At 40.9% G+C, this 14,112-nt stretch overlaps 1 protein-coding gene across 2 annotated transcripts in view; it reads left to right on the top strand.

Annotated features, from left to right (window-relative positions):
- Positions 1–12,227, top strand: part of LOC129699513 (son of sevenless homolog 1) — a 147,077-nt gene extending 134,850 nt beyond the window's left edge. Inside the window, exons 20-23 of one of the 2 annotated variants that reach the window (XM_055639371.1) lie at positions 2,911–3,190; positions 5,479–5,523; positions 6,219–6,340; positions 7,339–12,227. In XM_055639371.1, coding sequence (XP_055495346.1) covers positions 2,911–3,190; positions 5,479–5,523; positions 6,219–6,340; positions 7,339–7,830 — 939 coding nt within the window. In that variant the 3' untranslated portion in view covers positions 7,831–12,227. The remainder of the gene's footprint in view (positions 1–2,910; positions 3,191–5,478; positions 5,524–6,218; positions 6,341–7,338) is intronic. The other variant, XM_055639372.1, reaches the window with a different exon arrangement.
- The last annotated feature ends 1,885 nt before the right edge of the window (positions 12,228–14,112 follow it).

Raw genomic sequence — 14,112 nt, 5'->3', positions numbered from 1 at the left:
TTTATTCTGAAGGTGTAATTCATTGCCACAGATGGCTCTGGAGACCAAGTCATTGGCTATTTTGAAAGTGGAGATTGACAGATTCTTGATTAGCAAAAGTGTCAAAGGATATGGGGAGAAAACAGGAGAATGGGGTTGAGAGGGAAAGGTAGATCAGCCATGATTGAATGGCGGAGTAGACTTGATGGGCCAAATGGCCTAATTCTGCTCCTGTAAATTATGAATATCTGGGAAGTGGTCCACATGTCTAGGGCGCATCTATAATGCCCAGCGGCCAGGCCAATTTGGTGCAACAGGGCGATGTTGGTAGACAGACTTTGACATTCATAAGTTAAATGCAAGGGCTATTCACCTGTAATCACGGCTCCATCAGCACACTGCAGTTCAGTTACAAATATTTAATAGGAACATGAGGGGCAACTTTTTCATTCGGGATGCTGGGTATATGGAGCGAGCTGCCAGTGGAGGTAGTTGAGGCAGGTACTATAACAACATTTAAAGACGTGGCACAGGTACCTGGATAGGAAAGGTTTAGAGGTATATATATGGGCCAGCTGTGAGCAAATGGGATGTGTAGATGGAGCATCTTGATCGGCATGAATGAGTTGGGCCAAAGGGCCTGGTTCCATGCTATATCACTCTATCATATTCAGTTTTGGCCACCCTGCTAAAGGAAAAATGCCATTAAAGTGAAAAGAGTACAGAGAGGATTTACAAGGATGTTGCCAGGGACAATAAGGAGCGGTTGGACAGGCAGGCCCTTGGGTTGTAGGAGGCTGAGGGGTGATCTTATACAGGTGTATGAAATCATAGGGAGAATTGATAGGGTGACTGCACAGTCTTTTTTCCCCCACGGGTAGAGAAATCAACAACTAGAAGGAATAGGTTTAAGGTGAGAGATAAAACATTTAATAGGAACATGAGGGGCAGCTTTTTCACACAGAGTGGGTATATGGAACAAGCTGCCAGAGGGGGTATTTGAGGCAGGTACTATATATCTATATTTAAAAGGCATTTGGACAGGGACATGGGTAGGAAAGGTTTAGAGGAATATGGGTCAAATGTGAGCAGGTGGAATTAGTGTAGATGGGACATCTTGGTTGACTGAAGGTCCAGTTGGGCCGAAAGGATATTTCCGCGTCGTATGATTCTAGTGGATGAAACTGATTAAGAATGGAGAAAGATTTTCTTATGGAGAAAAAGTGTGGCTCAGGCACCTTATGAATCTTTTGTCTTTACTGAATATTACCAACATTAAAGTTAAGGAGAACAGTGGAGAAATTGGATTTGATAAGGGGCAATAATTCGGAGGATGAAGCCTAGAGATTCTCCCATGCTGAATGTTTTGGCATTAAAACAATACGAGAATTGTGACACTCAATTTAAGTGCAAGAGCAACAATTGTCAGCTTCACAGGTGGTGTTCAAGTTTCAAGTTGATTGGTATTGGTTTATTATTGTCACATGTGGCATTACGCGACTTCACTTTAAGGCCTTTATGGAAAAGGGGTATCTTACTTAATATATTTTAAAGTACTGGTGAAACATTAGAAAGCAGACATAATAGTCTAGAATTGTCAGAAAGATAAGTATTAGAGGTATTGGCTACAAGGAGAGGTTAGACAGATTTAGATTGTTTTATTCTGCAGTGCCGGAGGTTGTGGGGAGAATGATCGAAATATAAAAAATTATGAGAGGCATAGAAAGGGTGGACGGACAGAACCTTTTTCCCAGGATGGAAAATTCAAATACTCGAGGGCAGAGCTTTAAAGTGAGAGGGGAAACATTTAAAGGAGTTGTGCGGGACAAGTTTTTCACACAGAAGTTTGTGAGTGTCGGGAACATGCTATCGGGGGTGGTGGTGGAGGCAGATGCGATAGTGACATTTTAAAAGACTTTTGGTTGGAATAAATATACAGTGAATGTTGGGATATGGATTATGTGCAGGTAACAAAGTGATTGTCTTAACATCATGTTTGGCACAGACATTGTGGGCCGAAGAGGTTGTTCTTCTACTGTACTGTTCTATGTTCTGTAAAAAGGGTATTTGCAACAACTTTTTTATCGAAGTTAACTGGATAACAAGCGTTTGGATGCACACACCGCCTCATGGTACTGCGAGTTAATAACTCGACAATTCCTTTTGCCCATCTCGTAAAGTATTTGTAACAAATCTTATATCCGTTATCCATCACGTGGGTAATCATTAATCAACAAACATGTAGAGTTCTGGCCTCTTAAATTTACAAAATAGTTTGTATTTTAATTTTATCTTTGGTTTTCCTGGGATCATGAAGAACTCGCTGATGCGTGAATTTCAGATAATACCACAAATATACAAAGTGCTGGAGTAGCTTCGCAGGTCAGGCAGCATTTCTGGTGAATGTGGATAGGTGATGTTTCCGGTCGGGACTCACTAAATTTTCTGTAATTCATGACGGTAGACAGTGAGGCATCGGATTCAAGTGTCCATTCTGACTTGAGCTACAAACTTCTCAGAAAGTGGGAGATCATTCATTGGGATTTTTTTAATGGATTTATAGAGCTGTCAGCTGCAAGGTCTGTTTATAGAGCTCACAGAAGGTGGTGGGTGTTTGCAGCTGCTGCCAGGTGTGGTGGTGGTGGTGTTTGAGAGGCTTTTAGATCAGCACATGGATATTCAGGGATATGGATTGTGTGCAGGCAGAGCAGATTAGTTTAACTTGGTATGGTGTTCGGCAAAGATATTGTGGGCTGAAGGGCCTGCTCGTGTGCTGTACTGTACTCTATGTTCTATATTTATATTTTACTTTTTCCGTTTAAGGTTCCTAGTCCATCCAGAATTGCTGATTGTTAGACCCTTTAGCTTATTGCAATTCTCCATTCGGGATGAGACTTAATTTTACCATCTTTCCATTGAACTGTGTTTTAGGCAAAGAAGTTTAATTACACGCTGAAGTCTCCGGGAGTCCGTCCATCGAATCCTCGGCATCCGGGGTCAGGCACCCTGCGCGGGCATCCCACGCCACTCCTGCAGGAGCCGCGTAAAATCAGTTACAGCCGCATCACGGAGAATGAGGCTGAGAGCACGGCGTCGGCACCAAACTCCCCACGCACGCCCCTGACCCCACCACCGGCTTCAGCAGCATCCAGCTCAACAGACGTCTGCAGTGTCTTTGGCGACTCTGACCCAGCGAGTCCGTTCAATTCAAGTACGCTGTGAACTTTAATTACTTTTTAACCTCAAAACAAAGCTGCTGAAAGTAGCTAGGAACTGAATAGCAATAGTGACTGATTACCATGACCATTACGCCATAAATGTTTTGGAGACTGTTTCCTTAATTAATATGTGGCCTCTTTACATGCTTTGACCGGGGAAATGAAGTTGCCCAATATACAAGCTAGAAGCCAATAGCAGATATGATGTTTTTTGCTCTGGGTGCATATTTAGTTCAGGCGGACTTGTGAAATATAGTGTTCCTTCTTCCAGAACTGGACTGAACTGGGTAGCAAGTGTTTGGATGTATGCCTTCCCTCATGGTACTCCAAGTTAATAACTCCACAATTCCATTTTAGACATCTCATAACAATGATAATGAATGCACATAGACCCATGTATAAGGGCCATTAGTGGGAGCACAGGCCAGATAAAGAAATTGGTGTGGCCACACTTGAAGTACTGTATTCCGTTTTGGTCACCCTGCTATTAGTAACTCGCCCTTCTTCAGTCTGATCCTGACCCTAAACGTCACCTATCCATGTTCTCCAGAGATGCTGCCTGACCCACTGAGTTACTCCAGTACTTTGTCTTCTTTAGTAAACTACAATCTACAGTTCCTTGTTTCTGAAAACAAATGTATACACATTTTACACATTTACCGTACACATAAACTGAGAATGTGAATCCAAGAATCAAGAATATTTAATTTTCTTATGTATGGAAAACAGAACGATGAAAGTTTTATTTGTAGCAGCACAATTATACGATACGATTGAGCTTTATTTATCCCAGGAATGAAATTGATCTGCCACCAGTCATAAAACACAAGATATATGAAATTAAAGTGACGAGTGGAAAGGATTGGGGATGTGCAAAGATTTGGGGAGGGGAGTCAGTCTAGTCCATGACAAAAGGGGGAGGAGTTGTAGAGTTTGATAGCCACAGGGAGAAAGGATCTCTTGTGGTGTTCTGTACTGCATCTTTGTAGAACCAGTCTGTTGCTGAAGGTGCTCCTCAGGTTGACTAGTGTGTCATGGAGGGGGTGAGTTGTGTTGTCCAAGATGCTCCACAGTTGAGGAGCATCCTCCCCTCCAAGATCATCAGCCATGAATCCAACTCCGCCCCCAGGACGGGGCCAGCCTTCCTGATGAGTTTGTTAATCCTGTTGGTGTCCGCGGCCTTCACCCTGCTGCCCCAGCACTGGCTATCACCGATTGGTAGAACATCTGCAGCATCTTGCTACAGACGTTGAAGGAGTGGAGCCTTCTCAAAAAGTACAGCCGGCTCTGACACTTCTTGTTCAGGGCCTCAGGGTTCCTGGACCAGTCCAGTTTACTGCCCAGGTAAACTCCAAGGTATGTGTACTCCTTAGTAAACTGCACATCCACACCATTGATGGAGACGGGGGACAGAGGTGTTCCTCTCCTCCTAAAGTCCACCACTAACTCCTTAGTCTTGTCAGTGTTGAGCTGCAGGTGATTCAGCCCACACCACTCAACAAAGTCGTTGACCACACCTGTGTATTCAGCTTTCTTCCCCTCACTGATGCAGCCCACAATTGCAGAGTCATCTGAAAACGTCTGCAGGTGGCAATAGCCCGAGTTATATCTGAAGTCCAAGTGTAGAAGGTGAACAGGAAGGGAGAGAGGACCGTCCCCTGTGGGGGCCCCCGTGTTGCTCACTACCATGTCCGAGACAGTTCTGTAACCTGACATATTGTGGTTGTTCAGTCAGGTGATCCTGGCCTGTAAACACAGTACTCATTGATAACACAATAAATAAAAGAACGTTCAATTAATTAAAACTAAAAACTAAATTACACCAAAAACAAATGAAATTCAATAAATTAAAAACAAATCGCTGCATTTGTAGTAGTGAGCAATTTTTTAATCAATATTTTGTCATTAGGAATTAGGTATATGATGGAATCAATGAAGGAAAAGACAAATAATCTCAAACCATTTTGGAATCCACTTAAAAAGTATCAGTGCTTCTAGACTGCGTTGGTCTGGTGTATGGCTTTGAGTTACTTTCTTCCTTTCAACACTCATGTTTTGGGGAGTATATTACTGTTATCTCTCTTTTTTAGTGCTGAGATATACCAAGACTAAACATTAAATATCTCATGTGTGCCATTATACTGTTTGTAGCAAATGATTTCAGTGCCAAATTCAAACATCTGTGGACATCAAGAACACAACACTAACCTGCAAATGGTAAAATTCAACCGATCTGCTTAGCCTGGTTCCTTCCTTAGTTTGTCTCTATTTTCTTCCACAGGCACTGATACCATATTTTCCCCCGTCTCACTGGCCCATGGCACAAGTTAGTATTGGGCTTTAATGTTGCATATTTAATACATAGCACGGCTTTATCAAGCTGATCATGTACACTTTTATGCTAAAAAGCAGCTTTGTTTTAACATAGATGACAGCATGCATGCTGGAACATTAGACATGTTCGCTTCCCTTCATTCCTATAATTCCATATGCATCAGGATTTTCCCAACACATCTTTAAAAATGTAAAAGCATTATAATTGAAAGGTAATCATCTATTTAGAATTAGAACTTTGTCAGAGTTGATTTTTTTCATTTACTATTATAGAAAAATGTATTGATATATACATTACAACATGTACGGAGAGCATTTGGGTCTTAGATTGTAACACACATAACCTTCTCATTGGTACATTGAGATAAGCCTTGTCTGAGATCCCAGATCCAAGCTTTTACTAATGCTTTTAATACTTTATTTTATTTCAGATATTGCTGTGTTAATCACCAATTTGCATGTTTGTAACTGCTTTTACCCTCTGCAGTTCAATATTGCAGGTCATGGTCCAGATTGCACACTTCAATGCATGCATTAAGAAGTGAAGGCAGTGCTTATTTACTTGACAAGAGTGTTCCAAGCCGCTTTGAATTTTGCAAATTGTTCCTTTGCCTCTTGAACCCTGTGATGTTAATAGTACTCGGCACGCTAATGTTAGCAAAACTGAATTGTGTTTTTATGTCACAGGATCGGCATCAATCTCCTCAATAATGAGTTGCAATAAAAGTGTGGATGAAGCTCACATGCCCCCTCCTATCCCACCCCGCAGGCGGCCCGAGTCAGCCCCAACAGAATCGTCCCCCTCTAAGGTGAGCGAACCACAATATTCCTGCAATATCTATTCCCCCAAGTGTGTGTTATCCATTATAAAAGGCCATTTACTCTTTATCATATCTTGTGTAATATCTTAATGTACTCTGGTTGTTCCGAAGTATTTTTCTGCCGTTAGATCATTTTTTTTAAAAAGCAGTCTTTAGTATGCAACTGCAGCAGTTAGTTTAGTTTAGAGATACAGCATGGAAACAGGTTCTACGGCCCACCAAGTCCACGCTGACCATCGATCACCCGTTTACACAAGCTCTATGTTATCCCACTTTCGCATTCACTTCCTACACTTCCTCCTAGCTAAAAATATACCAGACAGTGACTTTTCTGCCATTTCATAATACCTTTATTAAGAAATTCACGTATGAATGTTTTGCTGTGTGTAAATATTTTTGCCGGGGAGACATGAATTTCAACACATGTGATGCGGCAGATGCTACAATCTTGCCTAAAACACAAAGTGCTGGAGGAAGTCAGCGGGTTTGACAGCATCTGTGGAGAACCATGAATTAGAGGCTAGAGAAAGCTTAATTAGTTAAACATTTCAAATCTCTGGTCAGTCTATATTTTAGTAACTGTGTTATATGAAAATTCAAAAGCTGTCTTCCAAACAAATGATCTCCTCCCCATTCCTTCTTCTGGCTTCACAATCCTCACCTCTTCCATCCAATCTCACACGTTTTTGCCTTTTCATCTCTGGCCTTTGTCCAACCATCTGCCTGTCAAAGTCCCCCACTCCCCTTCACCTGTATCTACCTATCTCTTGCCAGGCTTTGTCCTGCCCTGCTCTCGGAAAGCTTTCTTTCTCTCCCCCACCTTCAGTCTAAAGAAAGCTCCTAACATCATCTATCCATGTTCTCCACAGATGCTGCCTGACCTGAGTTATTCCAATACTTTGTGACCTTTTTTATGTAGAAATGTCACCATTTGCAGGACTGTTCATTCTTTGAGCCACTAACGAACGGTGTTCCCTCTCTTTCAGATGAAGTCAAAACATTTGGATAGTCCACCCGCTATCCCACCGCGGCAGCCCACGGCGAAGGTTTACTCCCCCCGGTACCCGCTGTCCGAGCGATCATCGGTTTCCGAGCCTCCGGACAGTCCTCCTTGCTTGCCTCCTCGCGAGCCTGTACGAACACCAGATGTATTCACAGGCTCGCCTCTGCCTCTGCAGCCCCCGCCCATGGGACGGAAAGCTGAGCTGCCCAACACTTTCTTCCCCAACTCCCCTTCCCCCTTCACCCCGCCGCCCCCTCAGACGCCCTCGCCACTGGGAACTCGCAGGCATTTGCCGTCCCCGCCTCTGCCACAGGAGGACATTGGCGTCACAGCCGGGCCACCCGTTCCACCGAGACAGAGCTCCACATCGCAAGCGATTCCAAAACTTCCACCAAAAACGTACAAAAGGGAGCACACACACCCGTCATTCCATCGAGAGGGACCGGCCTTGCTGGAGAATGCCCACTCTTCCTAGCTATAACCGATTCTCCTTAAACACTACAAACTCGTGGCTACCGCTGAGGTTGCACCTTGAGGAAGAGGGAGTAGGTGGCGAGCCAGGGGTGCAAGCTAAACGTTCTGGGCTGCAAGAATACTGTTAGTGCTTGGACAGGAGTTTCCATCCATTTACCTTTTAAGTTTGCATTCAGGCAGTGGAGAACGGATTGGACAGTTACATGTAAAAACTGAAGCATGTTGACTTTCCCCACTAACTGAGATGGAGTCGCCGTGATGTTTTATCAGCGACGAAGGGTGGCCTCAATATCAACTGGCCGGCAAGAGACTTGGAGCGAAACAGTGGTTTGCACCTTCAACTTAAAATACAGGATTGATGTTTCACGTAATCATGCCTTGTTTCATTTCTAGAATTGCATTTTTTTGGTACCTAGACGATTGAGGAGATACTAGCGCTGCATAATAATAACTCTAAAAACTCTGAAATGTGGGCACCTGCTACACCAAAGAAGCACATTCTTTGTGAAAGTCGTTCAAGAACAAGTCCGACCAGAAAGATTCTTCAAAACAAACGTAACATCCATCTCCACTAGACAACGGAAAACCCAGTCGTTCAATTATATCACTGTAAGCTAACTGAATTTAACCCAATGCAGTAAAATGTGGAAACTAGTAACTTCTGCATTCACATCTTCAATGAACTCTGACATATTATTCTCTTAAATCCACAATTATTGACTTGAATCCAATGACTGCCCATTTCATAACATCACAACAGGTTCTGAAATTATACGGAAGAATGGATCAGGAAAGTGCTTCTAGCACTGTTTTGCAATGTAACAGTTTCATTGGAAAGTGTAAGGATCTGGATTTATTTCAAAATAACCAGTCGCAATTCTGTCTTGTAGCATTGGCTGTGATAATGTTAAACTATTTATTCAGGTGGCCAAATGTTCCCGTACCTTAAGTTGTGATTGGATATTTAGGTAAAGAAGGTTGAAGCTTGGGCAGAACATATATTTGTTGATTCCTAAACAAGAGAATAAAATACAATGAGGTTTGTAGAGGCAAGGTGCTTTTGAAGTAGCTTACTCTATTTAATGCGAGTCAGATTGTGGAGTAGATTTTGTGTTAACCACTGATAAAAAAAGTAACATTACATTCATGATTCGGGCCTGGGTGGGGTGACCATTAATTCCTAACAAGGACAACTGAGCACCTACATACTATAGTACATAAGTACAGTTTTAAGAGGATATCGTGAAACCAAAATCCATGTGAGAATGAGAGAAGTTCAGAAAAATATACAAACACTCTGCAGCATAGATGGCTTTTTATTGCTTTGTCCACTCTGAAAACCAAGTGATTTAATGGTGTAGTGGCTGTTCTTGGCCTCATTCAGTATCCTCTTGGATTAGTAGAAATGTTTCCTTTTAACTGTGCTGAATGCACAGATCGTCTCCTCACCTAAAAAAATTAATTGCCTCTGTTGGCTTATCATTAACATTTTCAAAGCACAAACCTTTATAAATTAGTCAAAATCATCCATTCTTATTTGTTTTGAAATCGGCTTCATTTTCATTATTCTTCAAAACGATCTTACTCTCCCATGAAGGTGGTAACTAATCTCTTCTACACATCACATGGCCTCAAATGTTCATTTAATCCCTGCATTTGTTTTCCCTTTGGTATCCCATTAATTGCATACAGATCAAAAAGGGAATGCTTGATTTTTCACAATGGGAACTATTTCAGTTTATTCACACAATGGTCGATACAGCATGGGACTTAATGTAAACCCAAACAGTGAACTCCGATGTTTATGTCCAGATCTAAGCAAAAGGAAAAACAAATGTTATCTTCGTCTAAAATTGGTGATGTTATGATCTGGGTCACTCAAGGCTTCATCCCAATGTCTTACATTGGTGTTTTGAATAAAATACACCTTATGCATGCTGACTTTCAAATAAATCACTTTATTGCCTTTACATTAAATAAATTCACCTAAACTTAAATATGCTGTACCTAAATAGACTTCATAATGTAGGTTATTATGCTTTAAGCAAAATATTTCTGCAGCATATATGGGGCAGGCAAACATCATTAAAATGCTCTAATTTTATTAAGCACTTAGACATACCAATGGCTAATTTTTGTTCAGTTAACCTACTGATAGGGCTGCCAGATCTAAACTGTTATGGGCATTTTGCAGTATCCAGCCCTAAAAAAAGGCTTAATTGGCATTAAATAAAATTGTTTTTGGAACAAGAGTGCAGTTTGTGGTGTTTTCATTGAGTCAGTAAATTTGAGAAAATGCTGGAGGGCTGGAAGAGGCCTGGGTGTAAAATGTAAAATGAAATTCATCACAAATTTGATACATACACAATTTTATGAACCGTGAGCTAAACAAGTCATAAACTACTGAATCCTTGTTAGCATGATATTAAAGCATTAATACTGTGTAATGGAAATATCCTGAAGTCCATTTAATCCAACAGTTTTGGATGTAAAATATTTTTTGCTTCATAAATGCCAATGTCATTGCGACTCCCTCTGCATATTATCTCTGGGTCAAGATTTGACATATCTGTTTGCCAGTTGATATGTTTCTCTTAACCATGCGGGATGCTTATTGGATCTTATAACTCTGGCAGCACACTTAAACCACTTGAGGATTATATGCATGCGATTTTCAGTTTCACAATGGTCGCACTGTGAAAGGCAGTGAGTGCGCAGAAAGCTGAACTTGGGGAATAATTTTAAATGCATTCAAAGGGAGACTTCAATAGAAAAACAAGTATACAAGCAGTGAAATATTGCTTATCAGTTGCTTTCATTTTCAGGGTTACATACCAGTTGGAAATCACCATTGTGCCAATGTGCGGTTCAGTTTTTATGGTTAATAGCAAGTGGCTGTGGTTGGGCGAATGAGCGAAAGCACTTGGGAAATATGGTGAAGGAGTCTATGGGCTGGAATCCATAGCTGTTATCTAGATTGATGAAACACTTTCCCTTTCTGTACATCTTGTGTAGATAGTTGATATTGACCTTATGAAAGTTGCATTAATTACATGTCATTCAATGCAGTAAAAGACTGTTAAGATAAATACATATTTGTTCTTTTAACAAAACCTATTTGGTTATAATTTTTTTCTATACTGATAATTTTTATTTTAGGTTTTGTATTTGATGACCGCATAAGGCAGGGAAAAACAGGATTTTATTTTGTACAAAAAAGATCGGCCAACTACATAGATCTGCAAAGGTACAGGGTAATTGGTAGGAGATAGATCATTTAGCCATTGAGCTTATTCCACCATTCACCAGATCACAGTTGATCTGTACCTCTGCTTCAATTACCTGCTGCTCCGTGTTCCCTCGAGGGATTGTAAACTGAATGAACCTTCCTTCATAGAAGAAGAAATTGCAGCAAATCACTGCAGCAAGGCTGGTGACCCTTGATGCTGACAAAATCTCTTTCACCCTGTGTAATTTGCTTTGGTTTAAATGAAGTAACCTGTGACTGGATGTGTATTAATGCGCACTGTACTGTTGGTGCCAGGCGCATGTCAGTTTTAGTAGCTGCCAAATGTGCCTTTATATTACATCTCCATTTTCTTTCCTGACCTTTTTTGAGCTAATTTTTTTCTTAATCTATTACTTTCTTAATTTTGAACCAAGTTGAAGTTTGTATTTCTAATTAGGTGCATCAGAAGACAAGCCTTTCGGCTCCAAACATAAAATGTACATATTGGTGGTAAAAAATAATTATGTATATATGTAACTTGTTTTAATGGCATGGTTATTTGCAGCTTTGATTATATGTAAAGATTAGATGAAGTTGACTAGATTTAAGAACAAAGCGATAATCTTTTCTGACACATCTAATGTGACCTGTGTACTTTAACCATGTCTGTAGAATTTAGTATTCTGCGTTAGAAATAACAGTGTTGATTTTGTATTTAAGTATAATAATTGCTATCTTTTCCCTTGGATTGATTACACCAAGAGGTAGTCATAAAGAATGGGAGCAAGTATATGATGGCTTAGCAATGTTTGACATACAACATAGGAGCCAGGGAAAATATACACGAGAACATAAAATTGTTTTTGCCTTATGAACTCTCATCCAAAGTATATTTGACTGACGTATTTTTAATGTGTTGAACCAGGATGTTCTGTTTCGTTTCTTGGGGCAGTTCTTTTTTTAAATCTTAAGTCTTATTATTTTTCAACTGGTATGTAAATCCTAGAATGCTTTGCAATGGGACTTTCTGCAGTTGTCTGATTTTTGCGTGTAATTGGGTTTTGTTCTTTTGAAATGGTTATGTTAAATTTCCAGGTATCAAATGTTCTGTTTTTCCTTTTTATTTATATTTTAAAAAACTGTATATTAAAAGTCTTTGAAACTTGTTATTGGTGTTTTCATTTCATTCTATTGATATTTTGTGTTTGGATGCTAAGTTTTAGGATATCAGAAAGTTTTAAAGTGAAGTATTAAATATGCAAAATAGTTTGCATCCATGGAAAGCTTTGTGTTTCGAGGTGCAAGAGGCCCTTTCAGATGTATAAAGCAAAACAAATTATTTAGTTTGACATCTCAGAAATTAAAAAATAAATCTATGAAGATATTTATTCAGGAACCTTCAGTAAAATCAGGATTTATTTTTGTCATGTTTGATGGAATTAAAGAACAAATATTCTATTGTAGAGAGTATCGTGGCCTTGGAGTGATACTTACCTAACTTGAATGATGACAGCAATGGTTGAAAGTGGCACCTCATTCCTCCAGGGATTGAAGCAGTTCTGATTGTTCAATGTTTTTAGAGCTACGCCATGGAAACAGGCCCTTTGGCCCTCTGAGTCCATGCTGACCCTCAATCGCCTGCTCCCAATCCCTACACACTCAGGGCAATTTACAGAGGCAAATTAATCTGCAAATCCACATGACTTTGGGAGAAACCCGGAGGAAACCCACAAGGTCAGAGTGCAAACTCCACAGATAGCACCCGGGGTCAGGATCAAACCTGGGTCTCTGGTGCTGTGAGGCAGAGCTCTACCAGCTGCACCACTGTGTTGCCCAATATGAGAATGTCAACAAAAGCAGGAAAATCTTTCTCTAGAATGGGTGAGTTTGGAAATTTTATGTAAGCGAAGGATTAGAAGATATTTTTGAGCAGAGTAACAGGAATAGGAATGTCCTACCAGAAACCTTGATACAAGCTGACTCCAAAACTACTTCACCAAGGAAACTGAGGAAATATATGAAGTCTGGAGATAGGGGAAGTGACAAAATGGAATGCTTTCACTGGGTAGGCAGAGATATGTTGGGCAAAGTTCCCTATTGTTGTAAAGTTTGGGGAGGCGCAACTAGTAGAGGTGCTGCCTCAGAGCATCCGAGACCCAGGTGCGATACTGACTTAAGGATCAGGGTGCTGTCTGTGTGGAGTCTGCATGTTCTCCCTCTGACCATGTGAGTCTTCGGGGTTTCCTGCCACATCCAAAAGACATGCCGTTTTGTAGGTTAATTGGCCTCTGTAAATGTTCCCTAATGTGTAGGGAGTGGATGAGAAAGTGGGATAACATGGAGCTGGTGTGAGAGGGTGATTGATGGTCGGCATGCTCTTGGTGGGCCGAAGGGTGTGTTTCCATGCTGTATCTCTAAACATAAACTTTGACACGACGCAACCCAAATTTAAAGCTGCAACCCATCGCTCCACATTTCTCTACTCCCATCGGTATGAAGAAGAGTCCTGACCCCAAATGTCCATTCCCTCCTCAGCTGCTGTCTGATCTGCTGAGTTCCTTAAGATGTTTTCCTTCACATTTATCTCTGATTGTGACCAGAAACAATAGACCCATTCCCAGGGCCGTTAACAAGGGAAAGGTAAGAGAAAATTGGATGTATTTATTTTATTATTATAATTTATTTTATAAATGATATAGTGTCATTATATGCAGGTGAAAATGCCAAGAGTTAGTTCACAAACTTCACAATTAGTAACATGCTGTTCACAGTACACTGCATCCCCCTGTCATTACCAAATCGTGCAATCTCTTACACCACCTCAAGTCTCAGTCTTTTCCTTCTCTCTCCCTCTGTGAGGACCAAGTCAGCTCTTGTCAAACCCAAACACAACCAGTCACGGGCAATAGCGGCAGAGTTTATCAGTGATAACTGTTCAGGTGGGATCACTCCCACACGAGATGGACACAGAAGACCCATAGAAACTTACAAACTTCTTAAGGGGTTGGACAGGCTAGATGCAGGAAGATTGTTCCCGATGTTGGGGAAGTCCAG

Source organism: Leucoraja erinacea, chromosome 8, assembly GCF_028641065.1.
Source record: "Leucoraja erinacea ecotype New England chromosome 8, Leri_hhj_1, whole genome shotgun sequence".
NCBI lineage: Eukaryota > Metazoa > Chordata > Chondrichthyes > Rajiformes > Rajidae > Leucoraja > Leucoraja erinaceus.
Note: the sequence above shows the minus strand (reverse complement) of the source record. Positions and strands in the feature narration are given on the sequence as shown.